Source organism: Aythya ferina (genome assembly GCF_964211825.1).
Source record: "Aythya ferina genome assembly, chromosome: 2".
In the NCBI taxonomy this organism is placed as follows: Eukaryota; Metazoa; Chordata; class Aves; order Anseriformes; family Anatidae; genus Aythya; species Aythya ferina.
The window spans coordinates 23,271,762-23,291,421 of NC_140297.1; the positions used below are offsets into that span (position 1 = coordinate 23,271,762).

The window sequence follows — 19,660 nt, forward strand, 5'->3', positions numbered from 1 at the left end:
CATGTCCTCCAGGGAGTTTGCATTAGTGTGATTTCTCTCTGCCTCCATTTCACAGTTGTCAGCTGGGACAGACCTCTTTGTCCATGCAGAAACCTCAGTGAATAGCAGTATTTAGACATAGAGAATTTTCAAGGTTTATAAATACCTGTCACAGCAGAAGCTCTCAATTATCATAATTCCATTGCAGTTGTAAAGATTTTTTTTTTCTTAAAGCTAAAACATCAAAGCAGAACTTTTCCATTGTCACTGTTGACTAGCAGCATGAATGCTCTGTGTGTGTGCTCTGTGTTTGGGGTTTAATATATATATATATATTTAATTTGAGAAAAATTAATCTGAAAAGAGAAGCTTTTTTTCAAGACCAATAAGAAATCTTTCCTGAATGATACTGTCAAAAATCTAGCTTCTGGCCAGTCCCTGTCTGCATTCTTGGTAGCTCAGACCCCGATGCTGAGCTGTCAGATGAAAATCCCATCTCAAAGTGGGGCATGCATTACTTTTTCTTCTCTGTTGCCATCAGTCTTTCTGGTTTTGTATTGATGAGATGCTGTGTGCTGTGAATGCAGAAATTAAAGCGTTTAGCCAGCAAACCAGCAAGATGCTAAGTAAGAAGTTGCTCCCAATTTCTACTCTGACAGTGCAGCATTGTTCTGATTCACAGGACAGTTTAGACAACTAAAACCAACATAACCTGCTCTTTCAGCCTCTCCTTGTGACCAGTGTGGTACAGTCCCCTAAATGCTTTGTATTTATGCCAGTTTATCAAATTCTTGCTCATTCTGAGGTGCCCAAAACTGGGCATGCTACTCCAATATGGTTTTATGAGTGTAGAGAAGAAGGAATTAATCCCATCCGTTTGCTGTAATCTTGCTAAGAGAGAAGTATGCTGTTAGCTTTCATTGTCACGGGGAAACACTACTGATTCCGTTCAGCTTTCTCTGCTGGGATCTCCAGGTTGTCTTCTGGAGATTTCCATTTCAGCCTGTTGGTCTCTAACTCTGTTCTGCTGTATGGGGTTACATGTCCTTGCTGCAGTAGACTTTTTGTTTGTTTGTTTGTTTGTCACTGTTGAACTTCACAGAATTTTTGCCACCTCATTTATCCAGTCTTTCAAAGCCACTTTGAATGGCTGTTCTACCCAAGATTTAAATAAGAAGTAACACATCATCTGAACCAAAAATAATAACTGCACAGAATTTTAGAATGTAAAAACTTCCATGCCAAGATGTCCAATATCCTTTCTCTGACAATAATCAGTAGAGAAAATTATTATAAACCAAGCAAATTTCAATTTACCCTTGTTCTCTTATGAACTACTGATTCTAGCAAATCAGTTGTTTAAGAACTTCTTAACTTTGTGTGTGTTGACCTTTCTCTTCAATATTAAGTAGGAAAGGAATCTAGCCCATTTATTTTTCCCTGACAAACATCCTGTAGCTATGAATTCACACTCCAATGATGGATTATACAAAGGAATTGTTTGTTTGTTTTAAGCTTGCATCCTCATAATGTTTTTGTTGTACTTAAGGCATACTGAGAAACTGGAAAGAATAATTCCCTTCTCAGCTTGCACAGTATTCCTACTTCTATAGTCCCATTTTTTTCTTCACCTTTGATTTTAAAGCAGAGTTGTTGCAATGCTTTCTGGTTTGTTCTTCAGTGCTTTCCGAGTAGTTTCGAATGTTTGACAGGAATTTTTGACGGTTGCTGAACCATGAGCTGACATTTTTAGATAACTCTATCCAGGAACTTCACCATTTCTTCTGTGAATGGCAACGGGTAATTAACCATCATTGAGGATATGTAGTTTGAGTTATTTTTTCTCATATGTGCTATTTTGTGCTTATTGACATTAAGATTTATCTGCCATTTTACTGTCCCGTCACCTACAAGATCCTTCCACACCTCCGTGCAGTCAACCTAACTTCGGACTACTCTGAGCAATCTTATATGGGGAAGGGCGTGCCATAACAAAGCCTTTACTGACAGCAATTGATCTGGCTGAAATCTCTTCCTTCAAAATCTTGGGCTTGAAAGATGTTATCTTTAAAAGTAGCTTCTTACCTATAGCTGCATGCCGTGGTGCTCATTGATACAGTTCCTTTTTGACTCTAGGGGCCTGGGGATGGCAGAAAGCAAACCACAGCATTATAGTTGGTATGGACACTGTCTGTGTTTCTGAAAGCTGAAACCTTTCTGCTTACCTGTATTCAGCCTGGTTCCAGCTGCTGCTGCAGGCTTTGCGCTGCTCCCGTATCATCAACACACACACCTGCTCTTTTAGTGTGGCAGCTACTTCCAAAGCTACTCTGAAGTTCATAGACTTGTGACTTATGTGGCGTACATCCACATATCCATGGTTGCTCTTGCAAATCGTGGGTAGTTGCTGCCCATATCTCTTTCATCTATTCTCCCTGTGCCACAGCACTTTCATGCTAAGTCCTGGTCAACTGAACTGACTTGAAAACCACTTTGTGCTTCTGGAATGGCCCCTAAATAACCACCAGAGTGTCTCAAGAAGAAAGCTGATAAAATTTACTAAGCATCTCACTGAGGTGATGTGAGAATCAGAAAAGAAGAATGTTCCACAAATAGTTTCAAGTTCCTAGCTAGACAGGGTGCAAGGATTTTCATGGATTAATAACAGAAGCTAATGATAGACTTGAAGTATCTCCAGAAGTCATTGGGTGTCTTGTCTTTGTCAGCCATGACAAGGCTTTGATACATCATTTTTAAATTCAGACTCTGGAGGAAATTCATTAAATATGATAGCTGGATCAGGATTTTCTGTCATTTGAAAACTGTGGCAAAATGAGGACCCTTTGGACAGGGACTCTGCACAAGCACTTACAGACACATGAAAAGCAGATAACAGGAGGACAAATTGGGTTTGTTTATTTTTGGAATTAATCGTTACAGATTTCAAAATGTATTGACTTTCAGAATACGTTTCTTTTTTATACTTTGTACTGAAAACAAAAGGGAATCATCATGTGAACCCAGTGGTTATTGTTGGGTTGCCTACCAACTGCAGAGCTATGTCCCTGCAGGAGCACCAGTTCTGTAAATTGCTATATACACACATCTATGTAAAACACTATATACATAAAATTTTGTAGGTACATGTGCATATGCGAACAATCAGGCTCAAGAAAAAAAAAAGCACAGGTGAAAGCATATGTGTGTAGACTATGTAAACACTTATTTTAGCATAGCTTTTCCTTTCCTTTCATTGCAACAGGGCATGCAGAGCAACAGAAAGTATAAGTTATTGACCATAAAAGTTGATGGTGGTACTGTAATACATTGTGTGTTCTATAAGGAGACCTTTTGCATTTATTCAGATTAGCACTTAAAGGATGAAATGTAAATTGCTACTGTCTCTATCTGGTTTTATGACTGTATTACCTTTTGAAAATAACTCAATTAATGAAAATCATAATATAGAAAATTGCACACATTTGCCTGTAAACATTGAGTAGACACTAATGACTGGATTTCAATCTTTGTCCATCTGTTTTTGAATTTCTATGTCATTTCTACCCACTTTTTTAAAAGTCAATTTCCCTAAAATGTTTGTTATATACATGAATCCTTAGTGAATTTTGCATATTCTTCATTAAATGTTTGCAGAAAAATTATATGTCTCATTCATAAAAATAAGATAATTTAAAAATATATAGAGAGAGAGCCCATCTGCATAGATTTGACAATATATTTTACTCCCTTGCTTTTTCAACTCAGGTTCAACGCTTCTTGAGCATTTAATTAAAAAATAAATAAATACCAATATTACCATTTCAAATATTACTTAATCTAACACTCTGCATATAAAATATGTTTTCTCTTACAGAAGTTAGATTCTACCATGGGGCATTAAAACGTAGCACAGAGTTTCTTGTCTTGAATTAATTCATGCTTAAGCTTTGGGTTTGCATAAATTATATATAGAAACCATACACTACCGAATCTTGTGAGTGTTAAGTATCTGGAATTTATGTGGAGGTCAATTAATGTTCTAACATTTCTGTCTCCCTGAGAGAAGCATCAGGCGATCAGTCTGGAAAGCAGTTATCTGTTACTGTACTTTAAGTCATATTGCATATTTTAATTACAGATTTACATATGTATTTATATTATACTTTGCTCTCTAAATCAAAAAGTCTAAAGGGAGATGTATTGGTGAGGATCTCAGGAGGAAAAAGTAAAAATACTGATTGTTTGCTCTTATTTGCCTAAAAAGGCAATGCTTTAGACATTATTCAGCATTCTTTGGCTCACTTTCCCCTTATAATAGTATCTGTTTCTCATTTTAAAAGAATTCCTCATCCCAAGCTAGTCTATTATTTCTAGAATTTGTAGAAAGGTTAGTGAGTCTCTAGAGCTGTGATTACTTTTTCTAGCTGACATTTATTGATCTCATTACCTTCATGCTCATATTTCAAAAACTTTTTTTACATTTTGTTACCATTTCAAAGATGACAGAAATGCTGCAGTGCTCACTGTATTAGAACTGTATGTAATTAAAATTTGTACTCTGTGTTTCATCAGAACTTCACTGTCAAAACCTCAGCATGTGTTGTTTACAAATTAGATTGTTATAATTAGAGCACAAAATGACTGTAAAAATAGAGGCTAAATTTATATTTGAAACAAACACCTATTTTATTTTTGCACAGAAAATAGTGACTTTTTTGGCCATAAGCAAGTTACTACAATGACAATCTTCAGAAGAAATCAGATGAAATCCACACCTGTGCAGATGCCAGCAAGTCCATGAACCACTTAAGCACATTTTAGGAGATACCATGGAGGGCATGAACTGTGCAGTCCTGTGCTAGCTTTTTATTTGAGAGTGAAATTCACCTTTTGATTTTATTGCACATTCCTTTTTCTATTGTCAGTCATCACTGATTAACATTACAACAGTGTTCTCATTTTTCCAAGGAATGGGGATATTTTGCAATTATTTGCCAACAGAAAAACATATTTTGTTTCATGCAACTTGAACGGAATCTATGAAATTCTTGAAATGTTTAAATAGAAAAAGAAGCAAAAATAGTCCATAATACACTCAAAAAAATTTTAGTATGCTTGTCTGTTTTACAGAAAATATGTTGGTGCCTGCCTTGAAAACAACTGTTGTTTCATAGACAACTAATAACGTGAAGGAGTCTGTGCTCAGTAAACAGCAGAATTCCAAAGGATGCCAACTGACAAATGCTGCTGTCAGTTTGCAATTTCTCCTGTGCCTTTCACATCTTTCTTTGCAAAGTTTTTTAAAGATTGTCTGCTGAAGTATTACTGCGGACAGACAATGAAATGTTGGCAAAAGGATAACTACAGAGCTAACCAGGTGATCTTGTGGTGGTGCAAAATAAATACTTCCATGGGAACATGTAGATCTGAGAGAGCTTAGGCGGTACAGGGGTGTAACGGGTGTGAACATCTCAGACTTGAGTTCTGCACTGCTTTGCTGAACAACTCACTGTCATTGTTTCGTAACAAAAAATAAAAATTGTCACTTCACTGAAGTGGTAAAAAAGAGAAAAAGATGCACAGGAAATAAATCAGTAAAAGTATTTACATTTAAGCATTGAAATATGTATTTCTAAATCATTCATAAATCTGCATTAACATATAGACACTGGATACACATTTATACACATATACAAATAGTATATATGTAATAAGTTTATGTGTGTGTTTGCATGTATTTATATAATATTATTCCTTGCACTTCAGCAGCTTTACAAACAATAATTTGTTTTTATGTTCATGTGAAAGAGTTGTTTTCTCCTTGTCATTTTTATATCTAGAGGGGCTTAGTGAACTGCCATACCAAGTAGCCCTTTTTTTCAGAAATTCTCTGTAGTTACTCACAGCTTCCTTCTTATGACCGGCACATATAGAGTTCTCAGCTCAGTGATCTTTATCCAATTTGTGTGACATCACAAGCATTCCTCCTCAGCCCTCTCTATTCCCAAACTGAGTTCTCATTCACTTTTTACTAAATAATGTGTTGTCTTCTATTACTAACTTGTCTTGAGAGACCTTATGACAATTAAGAGGCCACAAAAGGGAGGGGGAATAATAATAATAATAAATAAAAAAAAAATGTGCTGACAATCTATGAGTGTCTTATGGCAACGTTGGTGCAAGACAAGTGTGATATTGACTAGACAAGCCAATTCTGTCCATAGAATTCACTGTAGGTGTTTTGTGTATTAGCACACAATCAGTGCAAGCATGTGAGTATGTTCCTCAAGGCAAAGTAAGATAAATGACCCTTGCACATCACATCACACCAAGAGGGAGACAACTTACACTGCCAACAGGAAAATCTACATGATCAAAGTTATCTTTACCTATCCTTTACAAGGGATCCTCTCCTGTTGCTGGGCTGCTTCATTAGAGTTTGTGGTGTGCTCCTCAATGCAAATGAGTATTAATAGAAAAAGGATTCACGGCTGTGGATTTTTTGGTTATTGAAGTTAGTGTATCTGTGGCTGAAAGGCACCCTGACTGTGTCTCTGGTTTTCTGTAGATATCATGGCTATCTATGGAAGGTATAAACAATATTTGCCTTCTCTTTACATCCCTTTAAAGTAATATGAGAATAGCTGTTCTCTAGTTAATATTCAATTCTAGTTCCTAATAAAAAAATGCAATAACTTTATACATCTTTTGGATATTAAGGCCACAAGTACGTACAGTGCTAACCCCAGGAGATCAGCCTGATGACCATCAATGAGGAATGAATAATGTGAGTAACGTCTCTTGTGGATGTCCAGCAAGTAATTAAAGTTTTGGTGAGATTTAGAAGTAAGTAAATGTAATAAAATGGCATGATTTGAAATGCAAACCATATTCTTCCTTTAGAACAAGATTGATGTATTAAATATTTATGCAAACATAATAAATTGGCAAGTGTATGAAAACACTGCTTCACCTTCATCTCTTTCACATGTCATCTTGAAAAAAGGATTTGCTACAAAAATAGAATGGGAGCTCTGCTATATAATTTTCATATCAGTGGCTACTTGACATTATCCTTTCTATGTCCATCCTAATAGGTAAAAAATACAGCTAAAAATAAGAAGAAACCAATGAATGTTATCTCTGAAGAGAAAATGAAATATATCTTTGCATTATTGGTCATACTCTGGAAGTATTGAGCTCTGGTTAATAATACATTAAAGTCCTATTTGTATTACTGACCTATTAATTTAAGTGAATGGCATGTCCAGCAACCTTTTGAAAATAACAGATTTCTTGCATATTTTTAACTGATTATGAAATCATCAGTCTTCCTCAATATCACCTAGTAATACTTCTCCATTATGATGATGGTTACATTATTGAGTAATTCTCCCTATAAATCTAACTCTGAAGTAAACATTTTATTTATTTACTTATTTATTTATTTATTTTAGTGATAGAGAAAGTAATTCAGAGAGGTTGCTGAATGTCACATAAGAGATATATCAAAAAAAAGTTGGAGTAGAGATGAATTATTTGAATGAGATTCTTGTTCAACTATATGACTTTCTTAAAGTCAGTGGAGCGTGTGCCCATAAGAAAAGTAGGGCATGATTTACCACTCTTCACTGATGTATACACATGCACTTTGGTTTGCTCATCTTGAGGACTGCTGTATTTGCTAGCTACTCAGTTAATAGCAAGGTGTAGCATATAAAGTGATTATTCAGCACTGAGACTTTCCAAAAAGCTCTATTCAGAATAAAATGATGCCATTGATTCTGCATGGGCTAGAGAGTAGAATAACTTATCCATCAGTGCTTCAAGTGTATAAACCTTGACAGACTCAAGTTTTGCGTAATAGAAAGCTGCTTACATAAGTGATTCACTCAAGGAATGCAACTACTATTTAGATAAAAAGAGGCAGCCTGGGATTAAAAATGTTTGGATAAGCAGTATTATGTTTACTTCAAATGGAATAAAGTAGGGAAAGACTAAAATAATCGAAATAAATTCAAGAAATAAAGACAGATATAATGAAGCTTTCTCTAATGCTTGCTTCAGGAAAAGTACAGCTGGTATCCTTAAAGATTCAGAGAAAAAAAAAAAAAAAGAAAAAAAAAAGCAGAGATATGAAGTTGTCATTTGACTGAAAGCAAAACAAAGTAACATTACATGGACAGCTCACCTTATATGTTTATATTCACCAGGAACTCTAAGTAAGAATTAAAACTTACAAAGTGTTCTCCCAGGTATAACCTACAGAAGAACAAATCAAACATTCAGGATAAAATTTATAAAAACTCTAAATATTTCTAATATATAATCCTAATTCACTAAGAATTAGGACAGTAAGAATACTAGATAATATCTTCAGGTAGAATAAGAAAACATTTAATGTAACACTTTATCCCAGGCTTTTGTAGGAGTTTGTTACCATATGTGGACATACCTAAGAAGTAAAAGTTTGTTTCTGTTGACCTCCAAAACTGTCATTGGTTTCAGCAAGGCAGGAGTTCACTTCTCATGTGAGCTTGGAGGAAGTGGATTTAGTTGTGGACCACTAAAAACGAGATAACTGAAGACTGGCAATTGTAGCTTTACCTATTTCGTGCATGGTTGTATACACATTGCAACATGGGTTAGGGGAACTGAAAATGGACAAACGTGATTGCAATCCAAAGATCTTCATATATTCTAAGGAGTTGATTTACAGCTTTAAAATCTCCATTCTGTCTGGAGATAACACATGTTGTAAAGCTACACTAAGCCACTGCTTGTCAAGATCTTCATTGTGTATTCTTATACCCAAATTGTCTTGCCAAGAAGTTATCTCACTCATTCGGTACTGCGAGGAAGACTGCTTGTAAAAATCACATCAGTATCAAGGGATGTTCTAACTATCGGGTTCATTTGGGCTCTTCTGCGTTGGAAAACATCTCATGTTAAACTAACTCAAGTGAGAATAACCAGATTGTGAAACAGCAGTGAAGCTGTGTGTCTACACACTCTGTTCTTGTTTGATTGCTATAGTAAAATTTTGAAAGGTGTAGTGCCAAAAGATATTCTTTGTGCTCTTTGAATTTTCTCACATTTGGAGGCATGGGGAAGGATGTCTTTGTTCTTTGTGAGCACAGTAAAGGGCTGTGGAAAGGCATTTTAGGACTGAGGCTCTTGAGCAGATCTAGCCTATATTCACACTGAGGAGTGATTATGTCAGCAGCCATCAAATCATGCTAATTGCAGGTTTTACCTATACAGCAGAGAATATCAGAGTAATGGGATCAGTATGCAGATGGAACTAACATTAGGAGCAATATTTGAAATAAAATTGAAATAAAATTCAGTGTTGACAAGGTTTTAAGGGTATGTGTATAGCGTACTGTTTAACACCAAGAAGAAGCACATGAATTAGTTCAACCATTAAAAGTAATATGACTGCATTAATATCATTTTCTGATGCCTGATTTTCAGATTATATTTATGTCAGAAGTAACAGCTTTAGATCTAGACTGGGTATTTCAACTCAACACTAGATTGTGTCATGAGGACAATCCCTACAAAGAATAATTAGAAAATGCTTACAGACTTTTTTGGGGCAATAAATGCTAAGTAGTCTTTATTAATTATAAAAACCCATATAAACTGAGAGAATAGAGGAGTTGGAGAACATTTTGTTATTCTAATCATCATCTGTTAGTGACAGCCGACCTGCTTCTCCACTTCCTGGCATCTTCAAAAGTCACTAACATTTCTGCAAAGAAAACATAATGCTCTGAAAGGCAGTATTTTAGATCCGCTGTGCTCAGCTGAAAATTACTTTATGAGATCTAAGGTAGTGAAGGATTGGACCCAGATGAAACTACAAATAGTTAAGGCTCATATTTCTACATGACCTGTGATGAAAGAGAAGAAGGTGCAGTATCTCCAGAGACCTGGGGAGATGTTCAGGGAGTGTTATAATTAATACCTAATCGTTCCATTTGACAACTCTTAATCTCATTTTCTGAGGCTTGTGTCCTACAGATTGTTTATAAATTAGATTGGTGGTCATAGTAACTATTCCCCTGGGTTTGCAAAGTGAAGTGAGCCTAAAATGACTTCTACTTTTCACAGCAGGGTCAATTGAGCACATCATCCTTCTCAGCAGGATAAAATGAGTACTGTGCAGTCTACTCTGGGGCAAATCATTTCCCTTTCATACAATCTTAGTAAATGAACTGTGGAAGACTCTATAGGTTTAAGAAGTAAAATACTGTCCTTAGAATACAGTGGAGCTCTTGCAGAGTTTTGGCTTGTGTTGAAGCTTCTCTGCAGGTGGCACAGACCGGCCAGGCTATCCTTATAGTTGCAACACACATCTCCATTGCATGCTTGTGGCACGGTTCTTCTGTATGTAGTAGAGCAACATCAGCTCCATGGAACAAAGGACTTTCCATATCTCTTCAGAACAGAAGAGGAACTGATACCTCTTTGCATGGTGTTTAGCAAGGATGTGACTTTATTTATTTTATTTTTTCTGTTCTGGGAAACAACTGCTGCATCACAGAGAAGCAAAGTTTTGGAAAGTTTATTACACTGTCAGAGAGAAAAGATGCTGGTCTTCACTGCCCTCACTGCATATTCACTTTGGAGTCAGAAGGTCAAGTGCAGGCCAAAATCAAGCTGAAGTTAATACCATTATCTTTGCCAGGACTTTGGAGCAGTAATTTCAGAAAGAAACATGCAGTTAAGAAAATCTATAAATTTTATGCCAAAAAAGACAAATTTCAAGTCAGTCACTTCCAGGACTTGCAGGAGGAACTCATCATAAAAGTTCATTTTTTCTTTCACGTTAACAGTGGCTAACTTTTTTTTTGGTATGGTAAAGTAATTTTTAAAAAGTCACTTTTCAGTGTAAGTGCTTATTTCAGAATCCTGCACATGCTTGTTGTGGGCAGCATATTGCTCCCAGGCCACAGAGCTACATGTCTGTTTAATCTATCTGCTACAGCACCCTTTGGCAAGGAGTTCCACAGCACAGCTACCCGTGACATGAAGAGTGAGGTCCTCTGGTATATTTTGCACTTGCTTTTTATCAGCTTAATTTGTTATCATCCCCCAGGTTATTCTTATTATTATTTATTTAGATATTAGGTATAGATATTAGATATAGATATTGGAAAACAAAGTAATATGGTTAACAGAAGGATGTTCTCAATATGTTACTTCCAGCTTTGGTTATTCTAACTTCACATTTTTATTTTTTATTTTTTCTCTGTAACACCACACAATTATTCATAAAATATATAGTAATGTACTTGACCATTTGTGTATATGTACATCATCATACTTTATGAAAACACTCTATACTGAGCCTGTGCAACACTATTTTACATACACAGACCAAATCTGACATTTGTTTTGTCGTGACCTTTTTATATATACAGTTCAGTAGCTTGTGTGAGATTTTCTTTTTAATTTAAATTTGTGTAATGTTCATAGAGAGATAGTTCCTTAGAGGCTCAAATTAGTTTCATTCACTAAATATCTGAAAAAAAAAAGGCTTTCACGGTAAAAAAAATGTAAAAATCTGAAATTCATGTTATCTGCAGTTTAAAGTAATCTACTTGGAAGAAATGAAAGATCTGCAGGTGACTACGAACGCTGGGTGATTTATTGATTATTTTTATCGACTTAGTAAGTAGCGGAGCAGAGACAATACTTGTGACCTGATGAAAAGGAGCTGAGTTTGCATCGGCAGCTCTGAGACTCAGCGCGCTTCTCCAGCAGAAGGGGAGAACAACCTGTTTCGGTCGTTTAGTGGTGGAGGAGTTTCACCCTTGCAAGCCCAAACTATACCACAAGCCCAAATGCACGGGCTTTCAGGGGGACAATGCACACACGATCACGGCCAGAAGCCCGTTTGGGCGGGCTGCTGGTGGCCGGTGCCCACTCCTGGTCCCGGGGCTGCGGGGATGGGGATAAGGATGGGGATGAGGATAGGGATAGGGATGGGGATGGGGATGCAGGACGCTATCTTCCTGCCACCGACCGCGGAAAAGTTTGGAGAAGAAAGGGAGGATGATGAGGGAGAAGAGGCGGGGGGGTGGTCCCTATTCCCCAGCCCGATCCACCCGCTGTCATAGTACCCGTCCCGGGTCGGCGGGACACAACACCTCCCCGCACACCCCCCAAAACCCCAAAGCCCCCCTCCTCACCGCCGCCCCCCGGGCAGCCCCCGGCCGTCCCGACCCCGCCTCCCGCCGGCGGGGCGAGGCGAGGCGCGGTGAGACGCGGCGCCCACTGCAGCAGCGGCCCGGGAGGAGGCGTGCGGCGGGGCTGCAGCCTCCAGGCAGAGGGAGAGAGCCATGGGGAGCTGCCGCGGAGAAACTCCCCGCCGGATTTCGCCTGCCGGTGGCCTGCTCTGAAGAGAAGGAGAAGGAGGAGGAGAAGGTGGAGGAAGAGGAGGAGGAGAAGGAGGAGGAGGAGGAGGAGGAGAAGGGGCCGTGGCAGCGGCGGAGTGTGCAAGTTGCGCTCTGCCCTTCTTCCCCCCGGGCCCGTCTCCTGCCAGCGGAGCAGCATGCGGACTGGCCCCCGCGCCCCCTCGGATGCGCGCTGCCTGCCGCCGCCGCCGCCCTCAGCGCGCCCCGCCGCCGGCCGCGCTCAGCCGGGCGCTGGATGAGACGGCGGGGGGGGCACATCGCCGCTGCGCTGCCTCCTGCCGCTCCTTCATGCGGGCGGCTGCCGCTCCGCCGGGGGTAGCACCGCCGCCGCCGCCGCTGCCGCCGCCGAGGAGGAGCCGGGCCGCCGCCGCCCCCCCGCCGCGGGGCCCCGCATGGCGTGCTACCTGGTCATCAGCTCCCGGCACCTCAGCAACGGCCACTACCGCGGCATCAAGGGCGTCTTCAGGGGACCGCTCCGCAAGAAGGGCGCCCGCTCGCCGGTAACGTCCACCTCCTCGCTCCCTCCCTCCCTTGCCCCCCGCACGGTAGGAGCGGGGCCGGGTGGGGGAGGCCGGACGGGGGCACGGGGACGAGGGGTGCGGGGAGGGAGGCTCCGAAAAGTTTCTCCGTGGGGGGCTCGAGGGGAAAGGGGAGCGGGGGTGGCGCCGAGTGGCGGCTCCCCCCCCGAGGAGAGGTCTCTGGAAAGGCTCCGTGGGTGAAGGATGCTCCGGGAGTGGGGGCTTGGTGCATTGGCACGGGTTTGGGGGCTGCGGAGGACGAGGGAACCGAGCCGGCTTTAGGGATGGATGAACCCCTGCCGTTGGGGTGCTGTGAGCTGCCCGGAGAGCCCCGACCCTAAGCGGAGCGTGGGGGAGTTTGGGGAAGGTCCCGCCTGGCCCCGAGCCGCCGGGCTGCTGGGGTCGGTCCCCGCGGGTCGCTGCAGGGCACCGGGGGGCGCGGGGGGAGCTGCCGTGATCCGGGTGTCCCTGGGGAGCCGGAGCGATGCAGCCTCTCTTCCGCCTCCCGAGGGTGGTGGCAGCACCCCAAAAGCCCCCCGGCTGGGGTCCAGCTCTCCCCGTCACCGTGACGGGTCTGAACATGCGAAATACTCGCGGGTTGGCCCCGCTACCGGACTTGGTGAGGTGTCGGCGGTGCCCGGACCCCACCGGTGGTCCCTCTGCTTTGGTCCCATCACAGCTGCACCCCAAACGCCTTTCGGGAACTGCGTGTGATGCCAAAGTCGCTGCTTTCCGTTTCTTGGCTGTTGGTGGTGGTGAGAAGTGAAGTGACAGCGTCCCGGTGCACAGCTAAAACCCCCTCCATGTCGTCCTACGGCAGCTTGCGGGTCCTTGTCCTGCTGTCCCTTACCCTGCTGCAACCTTTGTGTGCACTGCACTGAATCTGCACAGCGGGTCCCATCCGGCAGCCCCTGGTTGAGCTGTGCCCGTGCTCTCCGACCCGTGGGGCTGAGCCATCCTCGTGCGTGGAACCTCCCGCACGCAGGACAGGTCGGCACCAGACCTTAACAGAGATCTCGCCCCAAATCCGAGGGAGAAAGGAAAAGACCTCAAAGATGTAGAGCGGGAAGACGCTTGACTGTAAATACTTTGTACTGCGGATTTGTGTTTTGTGTCTAACAGAACTTTAGCAGCTGGTGTTCAAGTCGAGGCGAGATGTCAGGAATTACAGTGCCAAGAATAGTGTTATGTCTCAAATCCTTCCCAACTTCTTTACCTACATAATGAGGATGGGCACCACTCCTCTCAGCCTAAATACTTAATGAGATAAATGTACTAGCTTAATTCACCAACACATCAACATTTTTGAGATAGTTCTGTCAACAGCTGGGAGGAATTTTCGCTTAAATGCTAATATCAGAGGAAAAAGATAAAGAAATATTCGTTTTGATTTTTCTTATATATATATAAAATATATATATACATATTTTGTGTGTGGAAAAAAAGAAGTAAAAGTTGAAAATAAGCTCAGGTTCACTACATAGAAACATGCTTTCCTGGGAGCTTTACAGAGTCTGAAACAAGTAGCAAGACCACTTTGTATTGCTTTTCCTGATGACAGACTGCTGTTTTTGAGATTAATGTGTGGTGGTTTTACCAGGAATTGAAATGTTTTGCATGGTATTGGACCATTTCTGTAGAATAATAATAATAATTTTAGCATTTCTTAGCTTTCATTCTGAATTATTGAGGGAAAACTTTCACTTCTATGTACACTTTTTTTTTTCTTTTTTTTTTTTTAGTGACCGCTATTTGAAGCTAGTCAGGCTTTGAGGTGATAGGCTAAACCCAGAGTAGTGACAGGAATACAGGTATATGATAAATTAATGTTTTATTAATGCTGGGTTACTGTAGGTCTAGAACTCTTTTGCTTTTAAGTGTTTGATATTAGCATTTACTATTGCTTCCATATGTGCTGTTTTCATGTGGGAGTCCAGGTTTCAGGTGAAAAACAAGGAATGCTTTGTTGGCAAACTGGATAATAGTGTGCTATTAAATCCTGAAAGCAGTGATTCTTTAGAGTAATTTGTATGTATCTACAAACTTAACTTTCCAGATCATACCCTCTTGCTCATCAATGTGTATGAAATTGAGAACAGTGAACAGTGAACAACACCTGGATACATGTTTATACTGTGGATGTGGGAGTCATGCATACTGGAATTTAGTACTAATTGAGGTAGTAGAACTGTTTTGAGCATGAAAACAACAACAACCAACACCATACAAACAAACCCTCCATCTATTTGAATTTTCTTTTCAATAAGCTATGAGTTAAACTTGGGACCATTTCTATACTTAATAAGTCATAAACAATTGACATTTATTTATATTGCCTGATTATTTTTTTTTTAATTTATTATAATTTTTATTTTACTTAATACCTCCTCAATATAACTTTGAAAGGTTCAGGTTGTGTCTCACAGTTATTTTTAAAATGCTGAACTTGGAAGTAGCCTTGAAGATTAAATATTATAGCTTGTACCATTAAACAATCTTATATTTGTACACTATGAGCTATCTTATGCATGAGTCTACAAAGTTTTTAATGTATAATATGTATCTTTCTATATTTAAAGTGTTGTATTAACAGACCATGAAATGTCAGTAGACTTAAGGCTATGCTTTCAGAAATGAGAACAGTGGTGAATATTTTAAATACCTTTATCAAATTTCATGGTTATGTGAACAAGGATTTTTCAGTCTGAATATTCCCATAATATTTATTTAGCATACTTTGCTATTATTGTGTTAGAAATAAATCTGGTCCTTCTTCTAGGTATAGAGAGAGACCTTCAGCTGTAGCAGTACTAAGAGCAAGATATGGAAGACTACAAAGATACTGCACTTCATTTGAGCGTGTGAACATGCGGTGACATTGTCATAAGATCACTTTAAAACTCCACCTTCTCTTTGCCCATTTCTGCACACTGGAAAAGAAACTAGTTATGAAGTTGAGGTCTGAAGTTACTAGTGATGAATTTAGAAAGAGTGGAGTCAGAAGCAGTCCCCAGTGAATCACGTACCCACAGTGTTGTGATAGACCTGCACTGGAAAGGGGGTTTAGAGTTTGACCATGGTGCCAGCATTGCTGGGAGGGAAAGGCACTAAGCTGAAGAAAGAAGCTGCTTGTTTTGGAGTAGTGATTCTGTGCTGAAGCTTTTTGGTTTTGCCTGGAGAGTTAAGTTCATGAACATACTGCGAGCAAGTCGTAGAAAGCTTTCTGACTCTGAAATTTCTATTTAGTGGAAGGCATTATGATGCAGATCTTGTATTTATTTCAGCCTGTGATGTTGTCTGAAGGATTTCTGAGTCCTGAACAGATTGCCTTGATCAGCATGGTGGTTGTACTTTTTGCAGTCATGGCAAATATACTGTAATGCCCACCGGCAGCCAAACCTGCTCAGAGGTGTGCTGTCACACCCCTGTCACAGAGCTGGCAAAGCCAGCACTGAAGAGGACTTGGTTGTGAAACTTTCAGAGAAAACCTTCCAGGATACAAAAGAAAATGGTACTGGGGATTCAGCAGATGGCCCCCTTGCCTCTGAATCACTTCGGATCCAATGTTGTTAGGGTGCACGGCTCTGCTTGTGGCTTTTTAAGGTGAGCTGTAAACAGTCTCATTTACTACTTGTTATTTAAAGACCCCTTTGTTGTTTTTTTTTTTTTGAAGGAAATAGAAGATTCAGAAAAGCCAGTGCCTTAGCCAATTTCTGACTTGGCTAATTATTTTCCTTCCATTGCTCCCTGCAGCTTCAGCTGAATACAATATTTTTCACATAGTTCTTTACGCTGTTTTCTAATAAGGCTGTCAGGCAGTTGCTCTGTTGCACTTAGGGCTTGCCTAATTTCTTTGGGGGGCAGGGGGTGGGAAATGCTCCAGTGTTGCACAGAGCTATCTTTTCAACAGCACAGCTCTCCCCCCATGTCCAGAGGTTCCAGTAGCAATAAATAAGCACCTTGCAGCTACTTGGAAGTAATGACTGTTTAGTTGATACAAAGCCACAAACATGCTGTTGCAGCACTAAAGTGAGTGTAACCAGGACTGAGTAGCACTTTATTACTCTCTGTAGTGGATAGCAACACCGGGCTCTCGAAAACTTCTTAGAAACTGAAGGGGTGGTTGAGGAATTGGGTACTGTAAGTAGGGAACAGCAAGGCCATGGCACAAGCAGCTCTCCCAGTCTGCTTGAGTCTGAGCGGGAAACACTAGCAAGACTGAGTTTGGAGTGAATAGTGTGAGTTTGCTGTTTGCCAGCAGCAAGGAGAGAGGTGTGCCAAGAATGGCTGTGAGAAAGTGATGTAAAAGCTAGATATGGTGCATGTGTACCATATTAAATGTGGTCTAGGTCGCAGCAGATTAAAAGGAGGGAGCCACTGAATGTCCAGGAGATTAGCTGGAAGACCAAATAACTTGGGAGTCTCATATCACAAATCTCTTTTCCCTCAAAGCTGTGTCTGTACCCTCAAAGCTCTAAAAGCAGAGGAGAAGGCTGTGGTGTAGGCACTACTGGGGAGGGGGCACAGGAAGCAAAACATTAAGAAACATAGTAAGAAGTGATTGGTAACGAACCAGAGCTCAAATAAATAACCTAGTTTGGTTAGCTTTGTTGGAAGGGAAGCAGAAATAGCAGAAATAAAACACACCAAAAAACTCCTGAAAATAATGTAGACAGGGGAAAAAAAAAAGAAAAAAAAAAAAAAAAGGACAAATAGGAAAGGAAACAGAAAGCAGTACTTTCATTCATATGTGCATATGTGTGTATGTGTCAAAAGTCTCTGGCAGCTGCCTTGAGAAGAGGTGATCACAGGTCAGGGGGGAGCCTGTGCACTCTGCTGAAAACATAGAGCAGACACTTCACCCTGTGATACATAGAGCAGATACTGCACCTGCCTGTGCACAGTGGCACACGCATGAAGGGGAGTCACAGATGTGGGAGGGTCACCCTGGTTTACCTATTTCTAGATCATTGCTTCTGGGCACTTCACATATGAGTGGGCTGAGTGTATTTCCTACCAAGCCTAATGCTGGAGAATGTAAATATTTAGGCAGCCCACGCTAAACTTGGAGGTGAACTTATTTCCTGGCTTTATGGTCCTTATTACTGTGCTTTCTGGGGATTTCAGCAGTGCATGAGGGCAAAAACAAACCTTCAGAAAATACAGTAATGTGTTTTTAGCCACATGTAGCATTGCTGCTTGATCGTTGTATTAAACCTATGTTTGTGCTGCCTACAACTTTTGAGCATATTTGGTTTCCAGTTCTGTCAGTGGGCATCTCACTTTGGATATAACATTACAATCAAATTTAATCGTCTTCAACCAATTTCTGCTGGGGCCATTTCCTTCACCCACAATTAGCTGTAATGTTAAACAGGTGCTTTATGTTTTACTGTGCCCTTCCAGCAGTCTAATATTTTTATTGGTCCCTCTATTGAGTTCTTAAAACTAGATTGATGTCTCTCTTATTTTTCATGTGGCAATGCTTGTTTGTCGATTACTTCCAAACTGAGAAATTGCCACTATATCCATTTGCATCCTCACTTGCAGCTCAATCATATTTTACTCACCCAGGGTATAGTAATTTATTTGTTTTTATTCTGAACTGTGTGGAAGTTTGAAAAGAAGATTTTTTTTTGTGAAATGAGTGCTTCTGCAGATAGCGGGTTTAGCTGCTAACAGCTCTAAGTGTTCAGGGCTATTCCTTTGCCTGTTCCTCTCCTGCCCTCTGGACTTCTACCCACCGGTGCTGTCCAAGGCCAGCTGTCCTGCCTGCACTGGGGAAGAAATCCCAGCTCCTCACCCTGGCTCAGAGGGCATATTGTTTTCATTTCCTAAGGGTTAAGTAAAGTCAGTAACTTTATTTACACAAATAATTTCACCTGAGACCCCTTGCATAAAAAATCATGGTCAAAAGAATCACATAATCTGAATATACTTATTCCTACCAAAAAGGATTTGTAAGAACTTCTTGCAAAAGTTTGATAAGTGGAGAAGAAAGTGAAAGTTTTTAGACTAGCCAGAATGTAGGTATTTTTCACCTAAGATGTCTTTCCCTGATAGACTGTATAGCCTCTGGCTACAAGGCTTTTTTTTTCACCCTTTACATTTAACGCTTTACACAAACATTTGTTAAGTCTTTTTATTACATCTCAGTTGATTGTTTTAGAAGACTGAAGTCATTGTTACCTACAAATGGCATTTTTCTCCATAGTGTTAGGAAATCTGTAGGGTGTATTAAGAAGTGTGGAAAACTATTCCCATGTGGAAAATGTTGACTTTTCTGTGGAAAAAATGGAAATGCAAAATGTTTTTAACTATACCCTGAGATACTGTTTAAAAAAAAAATAAAATGCCATTGGTAGTATACTGTAAGAGAATTAGTTTTGTTATTTTATTTTTCTATCCTCCTGTACAAGCCTTGCTTCTTGTATGGATACATCCTCTGTGATACCCTCAAGGTTTTCACTCTCATAGACAGTGCATCACAATTGTTACAACATACAGCAAAAGCTGCAATCCTTCTTTTAGAGCTCAAGATCTATATTACTGTGAAAGTTTTCATATCACAGTAAAATAAAAAAGTATCAGGGATAATGTATTTAAAGGGTCAAATGAAGTTTGTTACAGGATCAAGCCAGTGGTGAAGACAAGTACAGAAGCATAAATGGGCTGCAGGAACTTGAGTTCCCAACCTAACACTCAGGATCATTTAGAATCCAGTTTGTTTGCCCA

At 40.3% G+C, this 19,660-nt stretch overlaps 1 protein-coding gene across 1 annotated transcript in view; it reads left to right on the plus strand.

Moving 5' to 3' along the window:
- The first annotated feature begins 12,784 nt into the window (after nucleotides 1-12,784).
- ZNF804B (zinc finger protein 804B) overlaps nucleotides 12,785-19,660 on the plus strand; it is a 239,510-nt gene continuing 232,634 nt past the window's right edge. Inside the window, exon 1 of the mRNA XM_084508048.1 lies at nucleotides 12,785-12,907. Coding sequence (XP_084364174.1) covers nucleotides 12,800-12,907 — 108 coding nt within the window. The 5' untranslated portion in view covers nucleotides 12,785-12,799. The remainder of the gene's footprint in view (nucleotides 12,908-19,660) is intronic.